The 26,051-nt window shown below is 40.9% G+C and overlaps 2 protein-coding genes across 8 annotated transcripts in view; one reads left to right on the top strand and one right to left on the bottom strand.

The window, feature by feature from the left end:
- ZFP91 (ZFP91 zinc finger protein, atypical E3 ubiquitin ligase) overlaps positions 1-17,947 on the bottom strand; it is a 35,735-nt gene extending 17,788 nt beyond the window's left edge. The window contains exons 1-2 of one of the 2 annotated variants that reach the window (XM_043481213.1): positions 17,483-17,947; positions 12,073-12,101 (exon numbers count right to left, since the gene is read on the bottom strand). In XM_043481213.1, coding sequence (XP_043337148.1) covers positions 12,073-12,101; positions 17,483-17,814 — 361 coding nt within the window. In that variant the 5' untranslated portion in view covers positions 17,815-17,947. The remainder of the gene's footprint in view (positions 1-12,072; positions 12,102-17,482) is intronic. The other variant, XM_043481214.1, reaches the window with a different exon arrangement.
- A 3,080-nt stretch (positions 17,948-21,027) lies between these two features.
- The window catches only part of LPXN (leupaxin), a 38,441-nt gene continuing 33,417 nt past the window's right edge, over positions 21,028-26,051 (top strand). For all 6 annotated transcript variants that reach the window (XM_043482258.1, XM_043482256.1, XM_043482254.1 and 3 more), the window contains exon 1: positions 21,028-21,145. In XM_043482258.1, coding sequence (XP_043338193.1) covers positions 21,074-21,145 — 72 coding nt within the window. In that variant the 5' untranslated portion in view covers positions 21,028-21,073. The remainder of the gene's footprint in view (positions 21,146-26,051) is intronic.

Genomic DNA, 26,051 nt, shown 5'->3' with positions numbered 1-26,051 from the left:
AAAGACAAACAAATAAAAAACATATGTCTAATCAATAACCTAACTTTACACCAGGTCAGGAAGCAAGTTAGAACTGGACATGGAACAACAGACTGGTTCCAAATGGGAAAAGGAGTACGTCAAGGCTGGATATCGTCACCCTGCTTATTTAACTTATATGCAGGGTACATCATGTGAAATGCTGGGCTGGATAAAGCACAAGCTGGAATCAAGACTGCCGGGAGAAATGTCAATAACCTCAGACAGGCAGATGATACCACTGTCATGGCAGTGAAGAACTACTATAGAGCCTCTTGATGAAAGTGAAAGAAGAGAATGAAAAAGTTGGCTTAAAGCTCAACATTCAGAAAACCAAGATCATGGCATCTGGTCCCATCACTTCATGGCAAATAAATGGGGAAAGAGTGGCTCACTTAAATTTTTTTGGGCTCCAAAATCACTGTAGATGGTGATTGCAGCCATGAAATGAAAAGATGCTTACTCCTCGGAAGCAAAGTAATGACCAACCTAGACAACATATTAAAAAGGAAAGATGTTACTTTGCCAACAAAGGTCTGTCTAGTCAAAGCTATGGTTTTTCCAGTAGTCATGTATGGATGTAAGAACTGGACTATAAAGAAAGCTGAGCGCAGAAGAATTGATGCTTTTGAACTGTGGTGTTGGAGAAGACTCTTGAGAGTCCCTTGGACTGCAAGAAGATCCAACCAGTCCATCCTGAAGGAGATCAGTCCTGGGTGTTCACTGGAAGGACCGATGCTGAAGCTGAAACTCCAATACTTTGGCCACCTGATGAGAAAAGCTGACTCATGTGAAAAGACCCTGATGCTGGGAAAGATTGAGGGCAGGAGGAGAAGGAGAAGACAGAGGATGAGATGGGTGGATGGCATTACAGACACAATGGACATGAGTTTGGGTAAACTCTGGGAGTTGGTGATGGACAGGGAGGCCTGGCATGCTGCAGTCCGTGGGGTCGCAAAGAGTTGGACACGACTGAGCAACTGAACTGAACTTTACACCTTAAAGAAACAAGGGGCGGGGGAAGCAAACCAAACCCAAAACAGGAATAAAAAGTGGAGATAAATAAGAAAACAGTAGCACAACAGAGAGAAGATGAAATCAAGTTAGTTCTTTGAAAAGATCAATAAAATTGACAAGCCTCTAGCTAGACTGAGGGGAGAAAAGGAGGCTCGAACTTCCAAAAATCTGCACACACTTAATAACAAGTGAAGACACTGAGTTGGTAATCAGAAACCTCCCAATGAAAAAGAAAAAAGCCTAAAAGGAACCTCCCAACTTCCCAACTCATTCCATAAGGACAGCATAACTATGATATCAAAGCTAGACAAAGATACCGCAAGAAAAGGACAGACCCGTGTCCCTGCAAACCAAATCCAGGAGCACATGCAGACTGTGCAGCACGTGTGAACTCTGACCAGGCGAGCCCAGGACCAGGGGGTGGCTTCACACACACCAAACAACCCCAACTGACGTAGTTTAAAAGCATCTGACAACACCAACAACCTTTCAAGGTAAGAACACACAATAGGACGTCCTTGGCCTGGTAAAGGACATCAAAGCCCCAGAGCTAAGATACTTACTGGCAAAAACTCCTTCCCTACAATCAGAAACAAAGTAGCGATGCCCTTTTCCTTCTCTTCTATTTAACACTGTACTAGAAGTTCTAGCCAGAGTTAGGTAAGAGAGAAAAAAGGCACACAAACAGGAGACAGTAAAGCTCAATCTATCTGCAAATGAAGTGACCTTATTTCTAAAGAATCTGCAAAAAAAAAGAAAAACTATTAAAGGTAACAAAAATTTAGCAGAGTTGCAGAATACAAGATCAACAGGCAAAAATTTATTGTTTAAATTATACCAGGAAAGAGCAATCCAAAAAGGAGAATTAAGAAAATGATTCCATTCCACTTACAACTCAATCAAGAGAAAAAACATACTTAAATACTGCTAAAATGACAATCCTCCCCACAAAGATCTACAGATTAAATAGAATCCCTGTCAAAAATTTCAGCTTCTTTTTTGTAGAAATTGACAATGTGATCCTAAAATTCATATGAAAATGCAAGCAGCCTAGTTTAACCAAAACAATCTCAAAAGTGAATTTGGAGTACTCTGTCCAATCTCAAAACTTACGACAAAGCTGTAGTGATCAATCCGTACTACAGCGAGGGACTGGCAAAAGGGGGGACACCCACACAACCAGCTCTGCCGACGGTCCAGACATAAACCTCTCTGTGTGCGTGCTGTCGTGTCTGACCGTGACCACGTGGACCGTTGCCCGCGAGGCTCCTCTGTCCACGGGACTGTCCCAGCAAGAACACCCGAGTGGGATGCTTTATTTCCTCCAGGGGATCTTCCTAGCCCAGGGATGGAACCTGCATCTGATGTGGCTCCCGCACTTCGGGGGATACTTTACCACCGAACCACTGGGCAAGCCCCCAGAGCCCAAACACCTATGGTCAAATACTCTGACAAGGTTGCCAAGACCGTTTGTGGGGAAAGAACAGCTTCTTCTACAAACGGATACACACACAGCGAATGAAGCCGGACCCTTACCTTATACCATACACAAGGATTAACTCAAAATGGATCAGAGACCTAAATGTGAAGAGCGAGCACTAAATAACTCTTAGAAGTGAAGAAAGTCCATAGAATGGAAAAAAATATTTGCAAGTCACATATCTTATAGGAGTCTAATATCCAAAATATAAAAAACCTCAACAAAAGACAAACCATCCAACTAAAAAATGGGCAAAGGGCTCGAACAGATATTTATCCAAAAAGAAACGCTCAAAAATGACACAAAAAGATGCTCACTGTAAGTCAGTGAAATGTAAATCAAAACCACAATGAGACTACTACTTCACACACACTACAGTGCCTACAATCATAGGAATTTTTAAAATGGGAAATAACAAGTATCAGAATGTGGAGAAACTGGAACTCTTTGTATACTGCTGGTGGGAGCGTAAAATGACGCAGCCACTGTGGAAAATATTTCACAGTTCCTCAAAAAAAATAAACATAGAATTACCACTGGTTGTTGTTCAGTCGCTAAGTCATGTCCAACTTTTTGCGACCCCCAAGAACTGCAGCACGCCAGGCTTCCCCGTCCTTCATTATCTCCCTAAGATTGCTCAAATTCATGATCACTGATTGAGTCAGTGATGCCATCCAACCATCTCATCCTCTGTCGCTCCCTTCTCCTCTTGCCCTCACAGTCTTTCCCAGCACCAGGGTCTTTTCTAACGAGTCAGTTTTCACATCAGGTAGCCAAAGTACCTGTCAACTCCACTCCTACATATATACCCTCAAAGTTGAAAACAGGTATTCAAATACTTGTACATGGATGTCTGCAACAGGACAATCCACAAATGTGCAAACAACGAAGACATCTATCAAACACCGAATGGAAAAACAAAATGCACTATTACTCCTAAGGAGGAGTCAAGGACCTTTGGGATTGACAGATACACACTGTTATATTTAAAATAACTAGCTAACAAGGGCCTACTGCACAGTACAGGAACTCTGGTCGGTGCTCTGTAACAACCCAACCGGGAATGAGGAGGACACCTGTGTATGTGTAACTCAGTCACTTGCTGTATACCTGAGATAAACACAGTGCTGTTAAACTACACGAACTACACTCCTCTACAAAAGTAACTGAGTCAGCGTTTGCTAGAGGCTGGGTGGGAAAGGACCCCCTGTAATGGGCACAGGGCCTCTGCAGATGGAGGTGACGGGAGCACAACACTGCCAACGTCCTGAACGGCACTCAGGTCTCTGTTTCATGCTGGCTAACTCTGTTCCACCAGTCAGACACCAGGCAGCCACTGCCGGTGCAGTGAACACCACACGGTGGGATGAGAAGAACGGACAAACCAGGAGTGGGTGAAGCTACGAACTGAGACAGAAAGATACTGGTAGCACTGGCAGGCATGCTTCTCCCAATTCTTCCAGGTACCAAAAGATGAAACATAAAGTGAATTTTCTCAATCTGAGAGCAGCCGACAATCCTTTTAAAACAATCTAACATCAAATCCAAAAGGTGACAGCCATTTCATCAGGAATAAAACTCTTGAAGTTTTAAGTTTTATCCTAATATGATCTGGTCCTCCTTCAGACTGGCTCCTCACTTTTCTAACAGGCTGACAGAAATTAAACAACTTATCCAAGATTACAGAGTTAACACTGATATGGTGAACAGGGAATGGCTGGCAAACAGGCTGGAGCTAGAGCGAAAGTCTTCTTATCTCTAATTAAATATTTACAATTTTTGGAGGAAAACTAACAAACTTTAAATACTTGTTAGGTGCCTAATATTTTCTCCATTTTTCTAAACTTAGTCCTCAAAATCTTGCCAAATAATATTTTTTTTTAATAGTTGAGGAAAACAAATAACTGACTTTCACAAGCTCACATATTAAATGGTGGGGCTAAGATTGGAACCCAGGTATATCTAAGTCCAAAGTCTATATTCATTCCACTATACCACACCTAATCATATAAAAAAGAAATGGGAAAGTGCCAGTCCAAGAGCTTAATTCAGATTTGAGAGTTAGTTTCCACCAAGTCTCAGGTTCAAGTGCCAAAAGAGCGGGTCATTTATGTAAGATATTGACCTAAAAGACCACAAGAAGAATTATTTCAAGAAAGTGAATTCTTAATCTAAAACTGCAGCGAACATTCATAGCATCATTATTCACAGTAGCTATTTAAAAAGTAGATCAAGTGATGAACAATCTGTTCAGATCAAATGGAGTATTTTCACACAAAGGAATGAAAATATTTACACATGCTACAACATGGAGTAACCTAAAAAATTTTGTGCTAAGTGAAAGAAGCCAGACTCAAAACGGAAAACCTCACATATTTTAAGTACAAGTCTGTATACAACATGTCAGAAGAGACATATCTACACAGACAGAATTATACACTTAAAAATGTGTGTATTTTAAACTATCAATATGTAAACTGTGCCTCAATAAAACTGCGTTAATAAAATAGGCATTGCAGCATTGAGTCATAAAGGCCAGTAACTCAAACTACCCAAACGCCCACTAGCAGTAAGATGGATACACTGTGGTATACTCTCACAACAGAACACTAGCAATGAAAATAAACACTCTGTAATACATGCAACCCAGAGGAATGTCACATAATGGGGAGCAAGAGGCCCTACACAGAGTACATAACGAATTACTCCACTTACATAAAATTCAAAAACTGGCAACACTAATTTGTGCTGTGCAGAGTAACAACAGTGGTTACATTTAGGGATGGTTGATCCTGTTCTGTTTCTTGAGCTGGGTAATGTCCACATGACTGGACTTGCCTGTGGGTATACACGATGCTGCACACTTCCGTTAAGTGTACTTCTGTGTATGTACGGCGTATGTACAGTGTATGTGCGGTGTGTGCGGTGTATGTGCAGTGTATGTATGGTGTGTGTGCGGTGTATGTATGGTGTATGTGCGGTGTATGTACGGTGTATGTGTGGTTTATGTAAGGTTTATGTGCAGTGTATGTACGGTGTATGTGCGGTGTATGTGTGGTGTATGTATGGTGTACCTTAATAATTTCTTAAAAAAAGAGAAAAAAAAGAAAATCACCTGTAATCTACCCCAGCCCCGGGGGGTGGGGGGAGAACCTGAGAAATACCACATGTCCTTCAATCAAGTAATAGTTAAATAAACACAGAACACCTATGTGCAGTACTTCATGGCTGGAAGCCCGTGAAGTAACTCATCTCTTCCTCTTTCCTTAGAGAATCAATCCCACTGTTAAAAACATGTTGGGATTTCAGTGTAAACTGATGGTTTTCACAGTGTAGTTTGCAAACTCCTATGGGTCCCCAATACTTTTTCAAGAAGTTTTCAACGTCAAAATTGGTCACAAAAAAATCTGTTGGGCTTTTGATTTTGATTATACTGCACTTATAGATCACTATGGGGAGAAATAAAATCTTTACAGTGAGTCTTCAAACTCATGAACAAGGCACACTGCTCTTTCCTTAGGTTTTTATTAATAACTTCATTCAGCAGAGTTTCACACTTTTCAGTGTATACATCACATCTTTTGTCACATTTATCCCTAAGTAATTCATACTTCTGGTTCTATTGTAAACAATATTTTTACACAAATACAACTGATTTTGTATGCTCATCCTGTATTCTGTGGGATGACTTCAAGAGGCCTTGCAGCTTTTGGACCACTGTCCTGAGACCACATGACATGAAGATGTCTGAACTGAGACCACTGATGAGAACGGCCAACTGAGAAATAACAAAGCATTGCATTTTAACCCGCTAAGCTCTTGGACGGTTTGTTATACAACATGTAACTGACAGAAAAGTTTACAGAGAGAGTCACAGTAAAGAAAATGGGTTTAGAAATTCTCAAAGATTTAAAGTTACAAACAGAATCAGTCAATAAGAAGGTAGGATATAAGTTGGGAGTCTAGGATCAAACAAGTAAGCCACATTAAAGTAAGTATGTAAGCAAAAGACAAAACCTCAGTAATTCTCAGTAGGGAATTAACTGTACTAAAGCTAAAGGGAGTATTTGCCTGGGTGTATTAAGTTAGATCAACCTAGTTAGTTTTAATTCAGAGGAGCTTGATCCTTCTTGGGACTTAAGATCAGGGGTCATTAACTCAGAGCTAATTTCTCTGTGTCAGAGGATCTTGCCCACCCATAATCTCCGCATAAGGATAACACTGTGTCTGCGTGTCGAGACGAGAATCTCTCAGGGGCTTTCTACTCTTATCTGCTAGTGTAGGTTTGCCCACTCAGGACCTCAGGCCTCCAGCGTGTTCTCTTGCAACTCTCACTGGTTCTGGAGGAAAAGGGGTCTCAATATAAAATAGTTATTATATTTAACAAGATAAACTTATAACTGTGTCAACATAGTTCTGATATGTTGAATCATAATAAGCAAATTATTATAAACCTATCTTCTTCATATGTAAGGGACAGAAAGACTCATTGACCTGATTGATAAAAACATCCCATAATCGAAAGGAACTGATAATAAAGGCTTTGTACTCCCATGTCACAATCCACACTGATCATAAAAGAGGTACGTCTGTACGTCTAGGAAACTAGAACAGAAAGGAAGACACGTGGGAGGTCTGGATACTTGAAGTAGAAAAACCGTCTGAAGGCTATGGGGCATCCCTAACAAGGAACAAGCTGTTGAGCAGATCTCTCTTACCCTGAGGTTCCTGTCGCCTTAAGATAAAGGGCCAGGAAGGAGACAGGAGAGATACAGTGACTGTCCAGTGCGCTGTCAGCCCTGAGACAGAAGCACCACGACAGTCAGAGCCTGGGTCTCAGAAACCTGACCACACCACTCTGCGGGTTTCTATAATTAGCTCTCCTTTGTTTTCCATAAATAATTAGTAAAGTCCGTCTTGAAATATTAATATTAGCTGATCTCAACATATTTAAAGAAGTCAGGGAAAGCAAGTCCTTTGCTTTTTTAAAAAACAAAAACAAAACTAGTATTTAAGCCAACTTTACAAGAGTATCATTGTGAAGACAATGTTTTTTTGTACATCCTTTGTGCAGAAACTAAAATGGTAAAAATTAAGAATTTAGATACCATCACAGGAAAACAGAAATGCTCTGATGAAAACAATCTAAATAAATCCCTAGATCTGATTAACTCATTTGGTGATTCTGTCTAGACAATCTTTTCTAAACATCACTACAACAGGAAGAGTAACTAAAAACAGCAAAATTATATTAAATAAAGGATGAAGCCCACACTTTAATACAATCAAATTTTTAAACAACCAGGATTCCAAACTGTTTCCTCTAAGCTCTAATTTCATGAGATATTAAGGGAAAAAAAAAGGAGGGGCTATCTTACATGCAACCACTATGTATTTTGGTATCTACATGGCATACTACCCAGAAACAAAGTCTGTGAAATTAAAATTAGCAGAAAAAGCAACACTGGGATTATTAATAACTACACTGAAGCAAATCATTCCTTTACCTTCACTGTGTTACACGGTTAGAATGTCTTCATCCCCACACTTATTTACCACACAACCTAGTATCTATGATGGTGCTGGACACACAGTGAATGCTCAACAATCTCTTGCTGAATGAACTATTTGCGAAGCAATTTTCTACTGTGTTCTATACACATCCATCAGGCTTAAATAAACACAGTAGCCACAGGGACCTAATGCGCTTCTTCACTATTATTTCAGCTTGAAAAATGACAATGGCACTTTGCAATTTAATAATTTAAAAACAATAGCCAGTTCCTTTTTGGTGTGCAGTATCATTTATTCACACATGTCCAGAGTTCTCACCTTTAATTGAAGGAGAGCACTTAATTTCCAAGTTGTTTGGCGTTAAGAGTAAAAATAATCCTGAAAACATCTTTTTAATACTAATGAAACAAAGAGATATCTTTAGAAAATCATCTCTATTTCCATATTCAGTGATCCAGTTGTAGAACTATAAGATATACTTACATACCTATATATGCACTTCAGAGTTGAACAACTACCATAGTAACTAAACTTACAGACTGAGATGGGAGTAAGAGAGGATTTCTTTGAAATTTTATATGCTTAACAACAGTTACTTTTTCCTCAGTCTTTAGTAGATTCAGTTTACTAGATTATTTGCAATAAAAGGCAGAAATTATCCCATCCAAGTACTAACCAGGCAATAAAAGGCAGAACTTGAACTCAAACCCTGAGCTCTAACACCAGATGCAGAGCATTTAACTAGTGGATGAAAGTGGGACTTACAAGACTGACTGGCCCATAATGCAGGTGTTTTTCTTTTTTAAATTTTCGCACAGCTGATTTACAATGGTGCATTAGTCTCAGGCGTACAGCAAAGGGGCTCACTTTATACACGTACCACCACCACACGTTCTCAGAGTCTTTTCCATCATAACTAGATACTGTCTATACTTCCCTGTGCTATACAATAGGTCTTTGTTGGTTATCTATTTTATATATAGTAGTGTGTATCTGTTAATCCCAAACTCCTTATTCCCCCCTCCTTTCCCTTTTAGTAACCATAAATTTAAGTTTCATTTGTATCTTTTTCTTCAGATTCCACATACAAGCGATTATGTGTTATTTATATTTGTCTGACTTACTTTACTTAACATGATAATTCTAGATCTAGTCACGTTGCTGCAAATGTCATTATTTCATATGCTTTTGTGGCTGAGTTAATACTTCAGTGTGTGTGTGTGCGCCCATACAATGGAAAATACACATATATACACACACAATACATCTTCTGCATCCACTCACCTGTGGAGGACACTCAGGTTGCTTTCATCTCTTGGCAAATGTAAACAGTGCTGCGTGACACTGGGGCATGTGTATCTTTCTGAATTAACGTTTCCATCTTTTTCTGATAATACACCCAGGAGAGCGAGTGCTGGATCATGACAGCTGTATTTTTAGCTTTTTAACAAACATCCATACTGCCCTCCACAGTGGCTGCACTAAGTCACTCTCACACCAATGGTGTGGAAGGGCCCCCTTTCCTCCATACCCTCCCCAGCACTTACTATTGTAGACTTTCAGATGACGGGTGATTCTGACCAGTATGAGGCAGTACCTCATTATAGTTTTATTTCCATTTCCTAAATAGTTAACACTGATGAACATCTTTTCATGTGCCCGTTAGCCATCTGTATGTCTTTTTCAGATAAACGTCTGTTTAGGTCTTCTGCCCATTTTTTGATTGTGTTGTTTTTTGATATTGAGCTGCATGAGCAGTTTGTATTATTTTGGAAATTAAACCCTTGTCAGTTGCAGTGTTTGCAAATATTTTCTCCCAGTCCACACTGCTATCATTTACGTAAGAGGATGTTTTTTGCCTACCTTCTCTGAGTTTTATGGTGTCTTACCTGATATTTACATTTTAAGCCAATTTGAGCTTATTTTTAAGTATGCTGTGAGGAAGTGTTCTAACTTCACTGATATACATGCAGCTATCCAGCTTTCCCACCCCACTTGCTGCAGAGACTGTCTTTTCCTCACTGTATATTCCTGCCTCTCTGTTGGAAGATTAATTGACCACAGGTGTATGTGTTTACTTCTGGGCTCTCTATTCTGTTCTATTGATTCATGTCTGTTTTTGTGCCAATACCACTGTTTTGACTGTAGCTTTGTAGTATAGTCTAAAGTATGGGAGGGTTATGCTTCCAGCTTTGTTCTTTTCTCTCAGAATTGGTCTGGTAATTCTGAATCTTTTGTGGTTCCGTATTTATTTCTTTGAATCACTTTCAATTTCCTTTATCAATGTTTTACAGTTTTCCAGATTTAAGTCTTTTACCTCCTCAGTCAGGTTTTTTCCTGGGTATTTTATGTTATCTTTTGGAGGCAATTTTAAGAGGGCTTTTTTTTTTTTTAACTTTCTCTTCCTGATATTTCAATGTTAACACAAAGAAATCTGTTAGTATAACAGGTTTCTGTATGTTACTCTTGCATCCTACTACCTTGCTCAATTTGTTCATCAACTCTAATAGTTGTTGTGCAGAGTTTATTTGCAATAAAAGACAGAAATTGAATTCAAACTCTGAGCTCTAACTCTAAATCCAGGGCATTTAACTAGTGGATTAAAGTGGTACTGACTGAGATTGAATTACCCATATGCAGTTTTAATCTCTCCTCAATGCAAAACTTTACATAACATGCCAACTTCTGATTTAAGAAATCAACACCAAAGATCAATTAAAAAGTCATCTACAAGAGAGTTCTAAATTTCCACCACATTCTGTGAGTTCACTGCAAGGCAACCCAAAATAATTTCTTTAGACACAGTCTTTAGACACAGGAGATAATCCTAGCTCTGATAGATGCAGGTTGTGGTTTTTGTCTTAATAGAAATTGCTCTGGTACTTGTTACCTGTCACAACATTCCCCCCACATCCTAAAATTTCCAAAATGATCTCTAAATAAGGAACACACGAGCTTCCATTCTTGGCAGACATATTCTAATTTCCAAGTATCAACAGCAACAAAACCCAAAACTTCTAAACAAAACAGTCATGCAAAGCTTTCTACACAAAAACCTGCCTAGTACGAAATACTTCTGCCTGGTATACTATGAAATGAAATATTAGCAGATTCTAAAATTCAGAGGAAAAAAAACAACCTGGTCACTGATACCTAATTACTCACAGAGTAATCAAGTTACCAGTTCTTAACCATACTATCATTCTTCTAAATGGCATAAATTCAGGTTTTACACTTGGCCTATACATGCATATTGCAAAGCATTCTTTAAAAGAGAAAAGTCCACACTGAGGATAACATATATTCATATTACATATATACATAATAAATTAACCAATTAATACTTTAGAACTGGACCAAGATTAGACAAAGTAAATGAAATATGCTTAAATGTATCTTTGTTTTAATTTTAAGAAGGATGTATTTGAATGCAGTATCAAGGAACAGAGTCAATAACTAGGAAAAAAATTTTAATAAATGAGCAACTGACTCAACATGGTATGAGCAATTTTAATAATCCAATCTGCAAAGCCAGAACAGTCTTTTAAAAAAGAAAACAACTGAACATTAGCTTCCCTTCATAATCCAGATAAGAATACTTTTTAACACATACATCTGGCTTGCTATTTGAAATAACCTAATGAGCCCATTTAATTATTCATCAGGCTGCAGTCTTAGAACGCTTTTCCTTCTGCATTCTTCAAAGTGCGCTTATGACTCTCCACAAGCACCAAGATTTCTGTCTACACTGCGCTCTGTGTGCCGTGTGTCATTCCTCTCTACTGAGAAACCAAGTAACTAAAAATGACAGTAAAGTGACACCAAATAATCTGATTTCCCTTATTAGGTTTTTAAATAACACTAAAATGTTTCACTTGCCCAAACCTGCCACTACTTACCTATCTATCCCAACAATTCATTACTAAATAAGTCACTTTTAAACAGGAGCAATTTGAATGATCAGGTTGAAGCTCATTCTATCTTCTATCAGATTATAAAGTAGTCACGTAAGGTTTATGAGTGCTAAGAAGGACCCATCTTACCTTTCTCAGTTGGTACTTTTTCTATGCATCTGAAAGAAAAGAGAATCAAATGGTAAATGAATAATCTCACACATTTTCTTAAAATACAAAGATTTATCCTTTTCAGGTTCATCTCCAGAATGATACAGAAAACATCTGGAGCAGTACTGTCCAGTAGAACTTTCTGCAATGATAAAAAATATTCTACATCTGTACTGTCCAGCATGGTAGTCTCCATGTGGTTCCTGAGTGACTGAAACAGCTATGTAGTTGAGGACAGAATTTTCAGTTTTGATTAATATAACTTAAATAGCCACAAGTAGCTATCATATTTGACAGCACACAGCTAGAATATCATTCAAAATAGTTGTTTTTAACTGTAAAAAAATATCGATACAAAGAAACTATTGCTAATTTTGTTGTATTAAATGGTCATAGAAGAAAAATGTCTTCACTTTACACAAATGCAGTAACTAGTTGTGCAATGAAATATTTGAGATATCCTCTAAAATACCTCTGCCAAAAGAATCAGAGGGAAGGAGCATAGAGGTAGGAAGAATGGTAAAATCTTGATAACTGTTAAATCTAGGTGGTAAATACTGAGGATTATTATCTCTACTTTGGATATATTTGACAATTCTCATAATAAAAATTTAATGAACCTAAAAAAAATCCTAAAACTACTCATTTGTTAAACTAAAGTCAAAATCTATTTCTAAAATGGCAGCAGACTGGACCTAGAAATAAATGTAACTTGAACTTTACAAATTAGATAGGAAGAGTAGAGAGTCTAATGTGTAATAAACTGGCAGTTAAAAAAATGTCATTCACATGTTTTTAATTCGGGGAAATTTCTATCAAACGTTAACTGCTGAGTACAGTACAATGACTCTCCTCTATGGCCCTTACCCAAATTCAAAGTTTACCTGTCTTGGATCTTTCCCAAGATGCCAAACAGCATCTCTGAGCAGTATAAAGGTTTCTTTTTTTTTTCTTTTTTGAAAATAAACCTAATACAAACGAAGACTCTTATGTTACAAAGAATATCCAAACAGATACTGAAGCCACAGCATAATACAAATTCTGTTATCTTTAGAGAGACTAGATATCATCTTCTCACCTCATTCATTTTCTTAAAAGCTTGGTATTATAACTTATTATATTTTTAATGTCCAAATTAACAACACAAGAATACTGCTCATCATCCTAGCTCTAAATGAAAAGTACATAAATCATTGTTAGATGTTGAAACACTATGCAATAAACCTTCTGAAAGCCTATAGGAATGGTTCAGTGTTTTCTTTACCAAGATCATCGCAAAAGGAAAACTCAGGATTTCGGGCTTATACAATTGAAGCCTTCTCCAAAGAGCCACAGAATCCAGAATTTTTCCCACTTCGGACTATTACTGCCTCTTCATTCTCACTATCATGACCATCACTTTCTCCTTACAAAAAGAAAGTGTGAAGCAAAGGCTTACTACCATTTTACTTTCTGCAAGAAAACAAACCCCAAATGGAATTCCACATACTGGAAAATTGCAGTATTTGTTTCATTTGTAACCCATCTGAACCTGTAGGTTTACCACTAAGAATACTGTTTTAGCCTATATTCCTATATTCCTTACGGTGAGGAAAGAAGAGCTTTTCTCAACAGCTAAGTGAGAAATTAAAAAAAAAAAAAAGTAAGTATTAAATTTTGAAATGCATCAGATAATCAAAGAACTTAGTATCACACAGTAGGAAGAAAATAAGCCTTCTGCATTTAAAGTAATCTTATTTTAACAATTATAGTGTTACCCTATTAGTAGAGAATGGATGTTTTAACTTCTAAATCAGAAATAAGCTGGAGTGTGTGTGTGTATACACAGATACCTGTATATACCCATACATAGATACTTACACATTTTTAAGTTAGATGAGGGTATAAACATCTGCATTTGAAGCATAAGAAACTTAACTCTGGAATTTATTGGCTAAAATACAGCAAATAAGAGCCTAATTCTTAGTACTAATATATAACCTTTCTTCAGATTTGGTTTATCTTTCCTTACTATTAGCTTTTAAGCTTTTAATTTAAAATGATTATAGATTTAACTTAATGTCTTTTGCTTGAGCACATTCCCTGGAAAATTCTTTTTATTCTCCTTCACAAAGAGTTCCTATTCTTTTCATTAATTTCTGAGTATGTCAATGCAAACAGAAAAATTGTTATAAGATTAGGAAAGTTTATAAAAACAGTAATTGCCATTAACTGTAAAGCTCATTCCACAAATCATAAATTATCAGCTAAAGATGAAGAAGCATATTCAAGGAGGTTAAGTGACTTGCCCAAGTTCACTTAGTAAGCAGTAAAAAGCAATGCTTTTTTCTATTTTGCCTTGTAAGAGGAAGAGATTACTATCAATTCAAGTCTATTTACTGACACTTGAAGCTACTGTTCAAGTCACTTTGCTGTTTCCTTGATCAAGAAACAAAAGTAGGTTAAACAGTTGATTACTGGGAATTTATTGGGAGAAATGTTATTTGGAAACAGAGCTCAATGAAGGTCACAAGGCACCTGACCAGGGTTCAATGATCAGACATTTCAAAACCTGAAATGTCTTAAAGGGTAAAGTTTCTCAATTTTTAAAATTTATCGCTCTGAAAATCTGTAAACCGTGCATACATGTGACAAACCTCCACTACTCAATGCATCTACCCCCTTTACTGAAATCCATGTCTCACTTTTCTTTATAAATCCTGGCTCAGCACACTACCAGACCCAATTATTTGCTTAATCAAGGTTTACTGAGCTGAAATGCTTTAGGAGTTCTTTGATTTTCAGAGTATGTAGTAAATTGAAAACGTGTAACAAAAAAATTATTAAAGTGACAAATTATCAAACAATCCAATCAAAACTGCATAATTTAAAACATACAGTTAAGAAATAGTTCTGAGGCTAAAAGAACACTATAACCTTTTATGATACTGGATGTGAGAGAGAGGGACTTTTAAGAATCAAGACTTTTCTTTCCTCCCCACAAGGAATACTGGGGAGAAAAAAATTGAAGGGATTTAATTAAATCATCCTTATCCAAGTTCAACTGCTGTTAACATTTACATTGTGGAAATAAAGACTCAGTACTTTTTTGACAGAAGTTAGGGAACATAATAAACCATGAGAGCTGGTAAAACTAACACTTAAGAGATTTTCTCTAAGTAAAACTGATCAATCAGTGGGAGGGAAAGGTGCTAAGGAGATATAGCTATATATAACTTTCAAATGAGTAGATGAAAATGGAAGGAAATTTTAAAATAAATTTAAAATAAATTAAATAAATTTAAATAAATTAAATAAATTTAAAATAAATTTTAAAAATTTATTAACCTTCCTGTGTATGGATATAGAAAAAAGTAAAAATCCAATTTGGCAGAATTTACATGAAAAACTCCACTACACAGTAGTTATACCTCTACTGTATACAGTACACAACTATACTACTGTATACTATATACTATATACTACTACACTGTATACTACTACATAACTATATATAGTAGAGGTATATAATAGGTAGCATATCACTGCTCCAAACAAAAACTTTCAGTATTTCCTACGTATCATGCTTTGCATTAAGTGCTGCACTTAAGTCTCACAAACTCATCTCATTGAGCTTAACATTATCTTCTATAGATAATAAAACTGAGGCACAAGCAGTTTAACTTGTCCAAGGAATTTATATCCAAATAAGGCCAATGACATATCTTTTCAAATTTATGACAGTAAATACTGTTTAAATTTTTTGCGTCTATGAAATTCATTTACAGCAATTATTAATCGAATCCTAACTGCAGCTCAATCATTTATAAGTACAGATTTTTGTTGTCCACAGAAATTTAATTTACACAATTCTCTAAATTATGTTAATTGGTGAAAGTCGCTCAACTGTCCGACTCTTTGCGACTCCATGGAGAAACCCCCAGGCCAGAATACAGGAGTGGGTAGCCTTCTTTCCCGTCTCCAGGGGATCTTCCCAACCCAGGGATCGAATCCAGGTCTCCCGCATTGCGGGCGGATTCTTTACCAGCTGAAAGAAAAGTGAAGTCGCTCAGTCGTGTCCGACTCTTTGCAACCCCATGGACTGTAGCCCACCAGGCTCCTCTGTCCATGGGATGTCCCAGGCAAGAATACCGGAGTGGGTTGCCATTTCCTTCTCCACTTTACTAGCGGAGACACATGTTAATCAAATAACATCCAATACTTTGAAAGCACATCTAAAACACAATATACCTTTGAATGTTCTTTCTTTCTGAGAGTCTTCCAAGACATGTATGCCAAGGTCACAGACTTCACTCTTAATTTTGGAATAGGTGTGTTTCAAATTTTAAATTGACCGGGCCTGTGTAAGCCAAATATTGTCAGGATCTCTACTGGGGAGGTAGGGTGGCGGCGGCAGCCGGGGGCATTTAAAACTGATTTCTCCCCGCACCTTCAATTTTTCCTGCTTTTACTTTTTTTTTTCCACTTGAAAGTCCAAAAGACACAAAAGTCTTCAACGAATTCCTTGGCTAATGCGCTTCATTTCTACAATTCACAAACACGTGTAGGCACAGAAACATTTTAATGAAAAACTTAAAAAATATATAGATTCCTGGTCATCTTGGTTCCTCTATGACCTCTCGGGGATGAAAGAATTCCTTTCATATTATTCAAAATTTTAAGGACGAAGTCCCTATATTAAAACATATTCAAAACACACAATTGTGTGTGCCTCAGTTTTATTATCTATAGGAGATAATGTTAAGCTCAATGAGATGAGTTTGTGAGACTTAAGTGCAGCACTTAATACAAAGCATGATACATAGGAAATAAAGTTCTTGTTTTTGACACTCGTCAAAAAAAAAAAAAACCGCATTTCAGAACCTACACTTAATTAAAATTGGCAAGCCATGTTTTTATCCTACTAATAAGTTCTTTTTCAAAAATCGAGTGAAAAGTAATGTGAAAATTTAGTACGTTTGAAAAAAAAAACCCAAACAAACTGCATAACGATCCTAGTACAACTGAGGTTGATCAGGTGGGAAAGGTGGGGGAACGACCTCATCCTGCGCGCTGAGATCCAAGCCCCCGCCGCCCGTTTCCCAAAGGGGACGCGCCGTAAAAGCGGAGACCGCCGCGCGGGGGAAGGGGCCGGCGGACGAAGGGCGCGCGGACAGCCCGGGACAGCGGGGCCGGGCGGCAGACGCGCGCCCCGCGGGGGCCGCTGGCAGACCGGCGGCGGGGGCCGCTGAGGCGGGAGGGAGGAGGCAGGCAGGCGGGGGAGCGCCGAGCCGGCCTGCAGGGGGCAGAGCGGCGGCGCGTCACGTGGGGCTGCCGCTACGGGAGCCGCGAGGGCTGCGCGCGGGCGGAGGGGGGTCGCTCCCACCGCCGCGGAGACGGCGTTACTCACAGCAGGCGCGGGCTCCTCTTGCCCTGGGCCGGGGACGGCGGCTTCGCGGCCTGGGCCGGCTGCCCTGGGGCGTCGGCGGGCCTGGCGCTGGGGCTGCTCCTCCGCCGGCGCGGGTACTCGGCCTTCCTCCGGCGGGACACGGCGGCGGCGGCGGCCGCGGCGGCGCGGCCCCGGTCCCGGCCTCCCCTCAGCACGCGGCTGCTGGGGGCCCCCGCGGGCGCCGCCGCCGCCGCCGCCGCCTCAGGGGGCTGTGGCTGGGGCTCCGCCGCCGCCGGCCCCCCTCCCTGGTCCTGCCGCTCCGGGGGTCGCGGCTCTTCCGTCTCCCCCGGCATCGGGACGCGTCCGCCCCCCCACCCCCTGGTCCCGGCGGCGGAGGCGGCGGCGGCGGCGGCGGCCGCGGCGCTGCTCCCCCCGCCCCCCGGAGCGGCCGGCTCACTCACTCTGCGCGCCTCTCTCCCCCCTCCCCTCCGCCCGGCTCCGAGGGCGCCCCCCCCGCCCCCTGCCACTCAAGGGCCGGTACCGCTGGCGGCGCGCGCGCGCGCCCGCCACAGGCGCGCAGCGGGCCAATCAGGGGGAAGGAGCGGCTCCTTGGCCCCGCCCCTCGCGGGCTTTCACGTCGCGGCGTCCTGGGCTTCCGCCCACCCCCACCCCGGCCTTCCACCAATCAGGAAACGGCTCCAAGGGAGCGCGCGAGGTTTCCTTCCCCGCGCACCCGTTCTCACCGTTAAACGGCTGCGTCTCGCGACAATCCCAAAGTGACCTTTTTTTTTCCCCCACCTCCGAGCTCAACGCGCGCCCGGGGCAGTGGGAGGGGCAGGCCTCGCGAGGGGGCGGGTAGGAAACGCACCTCCTTCCCCGCCTCGCGCGCACCCTGGGCTGGCTGCGCGCGCACCTGCCGCCCTACGGAGCCACTAACGCCACAAGGGCTTTCTATCCTTCTCCCTTAAGCCGCGGAGGGAGCCTCGGCGTCCTTCCGCCTCCACCCCGGCCCCACTTTCCTGTCTGTGGCCTTTCTGTCCCCAGCGCCGCGAGGTCTTGCGGGGAAGAAGGGGGGAAATTTTTTTTTTTTTTTGAGCTGTCGCTTCTCCTTTAAGAAAAAAAGCCCCGTCGGCCGCCGGATGAAAGTCTCTGAAAAAATGGCGGCGGTGGAACAGAGGTGGGGTCGTGAGGTCAAGGAGGACCCGCCTTCTGGCGCATGCGCGTAGTCGGCTCTCCTCGAGGCATCCTGGGAAGTGAAGTTCCGCTTCCCCCTGAGCCTTCGGAAGACAGATGGGAACCCCGAGGCGGAGAGGATGCTGGGAGGCTTTGACTGTTGCGCGCTGGGAGAGGTAGTCGACTGTCCTGTCAGTTCGAATTAGCACTTCCGGGAGGCGGCGTTTCCGGGTTGGGCCTGGGCGCCCGCCCGCATCCGGGTACGCCTACCAAGCCAGTCGCTGGTTGGAGTCTCCTGGCAGAGTTTCCCGTCACTTTTCGCTTGGTGTTGGCGAACCATGTCAGGGTGCCACGCAGTAGCCCTCACCTTTGGTTAGACTGCGCCGCCGCAGGGACCGGCTAGCGTTCACATACATCTCCTGCATTATCCCGTCTTCTATGCGCGTCTCGAGGTCAGGGGTTGACTTTGGTGCCGTCGGCTCTTAGTGGGTCTGGCACAATCCCTGCCTCTCATCTGATGCTTAATAAAACTTTGTGCAAAGACTTGTGGAATTGCTTTCTTTCCCCTGGATATCAGGGCTGAGGACTGGCACCCGCTGCTTAGGCTTGGCCGCGCCCCCTGGGTTGGAAGGAAGGGTGGTGAAGCATGGTTAGCGTGACTTTGTGACCTCCCCAGATAACTGAAGGCTCCACACCACCACCATCACCAGCACCACCTGCCGCCACTCCCCACCCCGAAACCATCTGCTTCTGCGGTTTTAAGATGTCGGTGCTACACAGGAAGCACGGTCGGAACAGCAGCTTTGTCAGAATTTTCTTTTCTTTCCACCAGCGTGTGCAGCTAAATGACTCTAATGCATCAAACGGGAGTTTCCGTTTGCTGATCTCCAAGTTGCCTTTGGTGATGGCTCTGAGCTTTTTGCATTGCTTACCCGCCCCGCCCCCCCCGCCTTTTTTTATCCTTTCCTCTATATAATTAAAGAGCGATCTGCAGGAATGCTTCTCAGTCCCGGAAACGAAAGCACCCGGGGTTTAAAGTCTCCAAAGTGAGTGGCTGGAAACAAGCTCTCAGAATCTAATTCTACATTTCACATGAATCATTTAGTTAAAGTGCAGATGGAGTCCAATATTTTGCAAGCCAAGTGCTGAAGAGCCTTTTTCCTTCCAGGGTTTTGGCTTAGTTACCACTTCAAATTGGGCAAATGTTCATCTTCTCTGTGGAGTGTTTTGCACTTTGATTGGGGCTAAAGGCATTTCAGTTGTAAAAACTGGCATAGTGTGGGTGGGAGTTTTTCAAAGCTGTGTTTGCTGTGAGCAGACTTTTGGAATGACGCTGACATCCAATGGCTGCGAAAAGTAATGCAGAGGTAGGATCTCCTTTACATTAAAAAATAAAAAAAGTTTAAAAGTCACAAAGGAATGGAGAATGAGTGATTCCTTTCAGTTAACCTTTAAAAAACACTGGGTTGTAGAGGAAAGAATACAGGCTTTGACATTATTTGTATTATATGTATTATAGTAAGTAGCAAAGCTACCTACTAATTATGTTAACTTTAGCAAATTTCTATGTCACTACTGGTAAAAATGGGGATAATATCTATTTCACAGGACCATAGTTTTAGTTCTTTATGTACTGCCACCTTATAGCAGACCTTTTGAAATTGCTTTATTTTAATCGAGGTGAATAAAATCCCAGGAGCCAAAAAACGGAAAGTTGACCCCAGTGTCACTTTTGAGAGAAATGAAGGCCATTTAACTGGACAGCAAGTGTTTATGATGGAAACATCTGCCGTTAGAGCCTGGTGTCAAATCTTCCAGCTTCATTCTTCATGACACCTCTGTATGATTGCATTTTAAACCACTGAAATAAACCTGGCCCGAGAATCCAGCTGTAAGCCTGGTCCAGAGAATCCTGTTCTGCCTTCAATGGGTTAATGATCTCTTTAGAAAAGCAAGGAAGCGTAATTTCTGGATAATTGGGTAAATAAAGACAGCAAAATGAATTGAGTGCTAGTTAACTCTGATGGAAATTTTATGAAGGAGATAATGCTTCCATGGTCTTTCACAGGAAAAAAAAAAAAAAATCTGAATCTTTCACGCAGTCACAGCAGGCTACCCTACCCACTCTGGGGAAAAAACACAAATGCAAATCTGCCATTCCCATGAATTCAAGATAAATCCAGGTGCATAGTAGGTTCTCAAATTTTTCAAAATTAATTTTGCTTCTTATTATCTTGGCCAGTGCACAACCAGAACTCAAATCCAACAACCCATCTTTCTACGTCTCATTTTTTAAAACTCTGACTTAAAAAAAAGGAAAAAAAAAAAAAAACTCATCAAAAGAGAGGAAGTGCTAAGCAAATACAGGAACCAAAAAGGGTTATAGAGGCTGCTTCACACTGGCTCATTCAGTTCCTTTGCGGTCCTCTTCTCCAGCATATGCCAACGCAGTGCTCTACAGCCTGTGTGTGGTACCAGGGCATCTTGGGTGTGAGACAATGGAAGAACTGGGTGAGTGAGGAGCTTCTTGGAGGAGCAACTCAGAAGGGATTGAAGACTTGGCTGTCATCTCCATGTGTGGTGGGGTGTACTTCTAGCCAGATGGAGTATAGTGTTGGAAGATTTTATTTTCACTGCTTTCCTGACCTCAGGCCAATCAAGAGTGAAGCATGAGGAACTATGTTATTTTGGGGAACTATGGGTTCGCTGTTTTTAGAGGCACAATAGGCAAAGAATTTGGTACTAACCACAGAGTAAACTCTGCACAAATACTTTTGAACTGAATTGTGCTTGAAATTGTGATTTTGTGAGGAGCGTTTTTGCTCCTTGGGGGGCTGCGAGGAGATCATAGGGGGGTCAGAGTTGGTAAGTTCAGAGATGTGATTTGGGGAGGAAAAAAAATAGGGGGGATTGGTTAAAGGGTGTTACGAGGAGAAGAAATGGACTAGAAGTATGAGAATGAGGCATCCGCAAAGGGTGGAGAAAGGCCAGAGTGTTTTATTTGTTCCATCGTCGAGCATTAAATCAAGAAGACACAGCACTGTCACTCCAGTGCTTTCATTGCTAAGCTTTTTACTGAGAGCAGCTCTGAAGGAACAGATGACCGTGGCCTGCACATATGATACCTCCTTCCACTCCAAAGCAACTGAAACCAGCGCTGAAGCTGTGGGCCGCATTGCTCGGAGAGATCCCTGATTTTAAACCTTGGGCGTGCCGTCAGGCTTGTCATTCTCGGGCCTCATGCCATATCCTTTGCCAGTTTTTGTTGCCATCGTGCTTATGAACACTGAGTCACTAAACTTTACCCAGTGTCCAAGCTGTATAATTCCGTGGTGTCTTGGGTGGTTGTATGTCAAAAGTGCAAGTGGCAGCAACGAAAAAAAAATCTCACTATATTGTCTTTTTTTTAAAACGTGTTTTGAGAGCTAGAGGAGGAGAGGAAGGAAGAAAGGCAAGTTACCGAAGGGAAGAGGTGTTCATGGAGAGGAAAGGGGTGTTTAATATTCAAATGTGAACTGCTTTGGAAGTAAAGTCTATTTTAACATGTGGAGTATAATATATTTTGAATGTGGGGTAGAATCCCAATTCTTTCCTTCTGTGAGGGTTGGCGAGATTCACGTTTTTGGCTGAGTTCCACCTGAATCCAGCTCTGCTTTTTTAGGGATACATCATGGCTTTCATGGAGAAGAAAATGGGAACCCACTCCAGGATTCTTGCCTGGAGAATCCCATGGACAGAGGAGCCTGGCGGGCTATGGTCCATGGGGTCGCAAGAGTCAGACACGATGGAGCAACTAAAGAGAGAGAGAGAGATAGCTTTCATGTAGTCATTGGAAAGGGAACTAATCCTTATTCAGTGACTTAAGCTGAAACTATACATTTTTATATGTTAATCATTTTAGTGTTCCAAACAACCCTCTGAAATAGGTATTATCCACTTCTTTTTTTTCAAATAAGGAATCAAAAAAACAAAATAACTGTTCAGTGTCCCTCATAGGAACACCTGACTAAATGACTAAACCAAAACCTGATTAAATGACAAGGTGTTCTCCTTTTAGAAGTCTGTTGGCCCTGGTGTTCCAGCCAATAGGACAACCCAGATAATTAAAAGATTAAAACAAATAGATTGGCACAGTTTTACATTTCCTCAGCAGGATGAATGGCGGAGAAATTTGGTCCAGAAACACAGAAACTACCGAGTGGCCTGGAAGGTAACATCCATTCATGTGTGTTATCCAGGTGGCCGAACCTCATCAGGCTGTTAACAACTGCACCTCAGTCACTTCGTCAGATAGTCGTCAGCTCAATATCCACCTGAAAGACTTAGGGTGGCTCTGTCTTCTGCAATGTGGGGAAATAGTGGGGAGGACAAGTCAGCCCAGTGGGCCAGTATTTCCTCTTGGCAGTACTGCCTCCAAGGTGGGTAGTTTATGTCCACTCAGGAAGTCTCACCCAAACCCTCATTATGGGAGGATGCTACATAAGGGGGAACCAGGAGCAAACTGTGGCTCTGAATGAACTCATTACAATCCAGTGAGACCCTCAAGAGACCTCCCTTAATTATTTTCCTGTGAATGTTGACATTGTTTGATTTCCTCAGACAAAGGGCTATAAAAATGGATGGTAGAGTTTTCAGTCTAATACCCCAAACCCCGCACCAGTAATCCCATATTTGTCATACTGAAATTCAGTTCAGTTCAGCTCACTTCAGTCGCTCAGTCGTGTCCGACTCTTTGTGACCCCATTGACTGCAGCACGCCAGGCCTTCCTGAGTTTACTCAAACTCATCTCCATTGAGTCAGTGATGTCATCCAATCATCTCATCCTCTGAAATTAGTCATCTTCAGATTACAGAATCTGACCAAAAGAGAAGATAATCTCAGAGTGCTGGTGATATGTATATGCATAGGAAACAGGAAGAGAAAGGCCTGTTAACTCATGACCCAGAAAGGAGTTTTAGAAACTCTGGTTAGCTGGTGCTTGTAAGGTTAACCTTCTACCTTTAGGGGTATGGTTTGCTTCTCTTGTAGAGGGTCTTCCCTCTCCCCTCATCTTTATTGTAAATGCCTTTTTATTTTGAATCCAAGAGGAACCATGACTTCTGTTTGGAACAAAGCTTAGGAAAAAGGAAAGAAAGAAATTGTATCTTAATAGAGGGCTACAGAATAAAGATATGGAACTCAGAAATTTGGCATTCGGTCTGAGAGAAAAAGTTTTATTTTCTATTTCTACCCTTTCATTATAGAGAATTTTAAAATTTACAAGAGGAAAAAAAAAATACTTAAAGAAATCTGATGTACCCCTGAGTCACCTTAAACAGTTAACAACTCTTGGTCAATCTTATTTCATTGGTACATCCACCCATTCCTTCTACTCCTAGATTATTTTAAGGCAATTTCAGGCATTGTAAGATTTCATCTATAAACATATATATATATCATTATACAAGTAACCATATCATCATATCCATAAAATTCTTACTCATAATTCCTTAACGTCATGAAATACCATTATCACACCTAAAATACTAACAGAAGCTACAATATTATCTATGGTGTTGGAGAAGACTCTTGAGAGTCCCTTGGACTGCAAGGAGATCCAACCAGTCCATCCTCAAGGAGATCAGTCCTGGGTGTTCATTGGAAGGACTGATGTTGAAGCTGAAACTCCAATACTTTGGCCACCTCAGACAAAGAGTTGACTCACTGGAAAAGACCCTGATGCTGGGAGGGATTGGGGGCAGGAGGAGAAGGGGACGACAGAGGATGAGATGGCTGGATGGCATCTAGGACTTGATGGGCATGAGTTTGAGTAAGCTCCGGGAGTTGGTGACAGAGAGGCCTGGCGTGCTGCTATTCGTGGGGTCGCAAAGAGTTGGACACAACTGAGCAACTGAACTGAACTGACTGACTGACCATATTATCAAATATCCTTGTCAAACCTGAGTTACATTAACAGTGCTTACCACTTATTGAATTTTCAATCACTGTTTACTATTTCTAATTCTCTTTTTTGGTGGTTCTTGCTTGTTTATTTAAAGTTCATCCACTGAATCAGTTAAAAATCTCTTGAATCTTTTTTAACCTCTTGGTCCCCCTCTGTCTCTTCTTTTCCACTAAAGCTTATTTGTTGAAGGATCATTAGCCCTGAAGAGTTTAGCTCAGTTTCTTTATCTCCAAAATGATCCATACAATTCAATGTATTTGTGAGATGGATGCTTGAGAAAGAGCTGTAGAAGATTTCATTTGTAAAAAATGATCAGATCTTTTCTTACACCATTAAGAAATACCCATCCCCCAACATCAGAAATTTAAATTCATTTTTTAATGACCTGTAAAGTTCATTTTCCTCATCTGAAGACTTCAGACCTAGGCAGAGCCTTAGGAATAATATAATCCAGTGTTTTGTAAAGTTTAAAACACTACAGTCTCTGGTAAGAAATTCACAGGAGTTTCACCCCTGGGTGTGAATCTGCAATTTAAAAAATACTCTTGTGATAGAATTGCTTCATTATGTGGATGAGAAAACAGTCTCAGAGAAGCACGTGTCCTGCAAAGATGACCCAGAGAATCTGCATGGGAAAGAGGTCTGGCCTTTCTGACCTGCAGACGTCAGGGATCAGATAGTTCAGGATCAGCCAGGTTCTGCATTCAGTAGACTGAGTGCTTAGTCGCTCCGTCGTGTCTGACCCTTTGCAACCGTGTGGACTGTAGCCCACCAGGCTCCTCTGTCCATGGGATTCTCCAGGCGAGAATACTGGCCTGGGTTGCCATTTCCTACTCCAGGGGATCTTCCCGATCCAGGGATTGAAGCTACATATCCTGAATCTCCTGCATTGGCAGGAGGACTCTTTACCCTCTGAGACATCAGCTGGCGCCCAGTAGCAGTGTGACCTTAAACAAGATATTTTCCTCTTTCTTAATCTACAAAATAAGGACAATACTTATACTTAGGATGACTAATATATAAATATATAACTATTATATATCATTTATTGTATTAATATTATATTTAATTTATATTTATATAAATAATATAAATAAATATATTTCCTTGTTAACTTTATTAATTATTAATATTAATTTCCTGAAAACAGAAAGTTGATAGTGAAATACTCATACAAGAAAGTCCGTTGGTTTCTCCTAAGAAAACTACAGGGAAACAGATTTCAACTGTTTGGACTGCAGCATCTTGTTCGATTTTGCAGTATGTTTCCAATCAATCCATTTTTCTCCCCATACTCCCCGCAATACTTTGAGAATTTTGTTACGTGCTGGGGATATAAGGAAAAAAAATATCAGGATTAAGAATCAGTTTTACTGTACTGGTTGGTATGTTTGGGAAAACTGTAAAATAATTGCTTATATTTTTCTGATAGGAAAATATGTAGCATTTACGCCTAGAGTCTATTATACAGA

Source organism: Cervus canadensis, chromosome 11 (genome assembly GCF_019320065.1).
Source record: "Cervus canadensis isolate Bull #8, Minnesota chromosome 11, ASM1932006v1, whole genome shotgun sequence".
In the NCBI taxonomy this organism is placed as follows: Eukaryota; Metazoa; Chordata; class Mammalia; order Artiodactyla; family Cervidae; genus Cervus; species Cervus canadensis.
The sequence above is the reverse complement of the archived record's forward strand: the minus strand, read 5'-3'. Positions and strand labels throughout refer to the sequence as shown.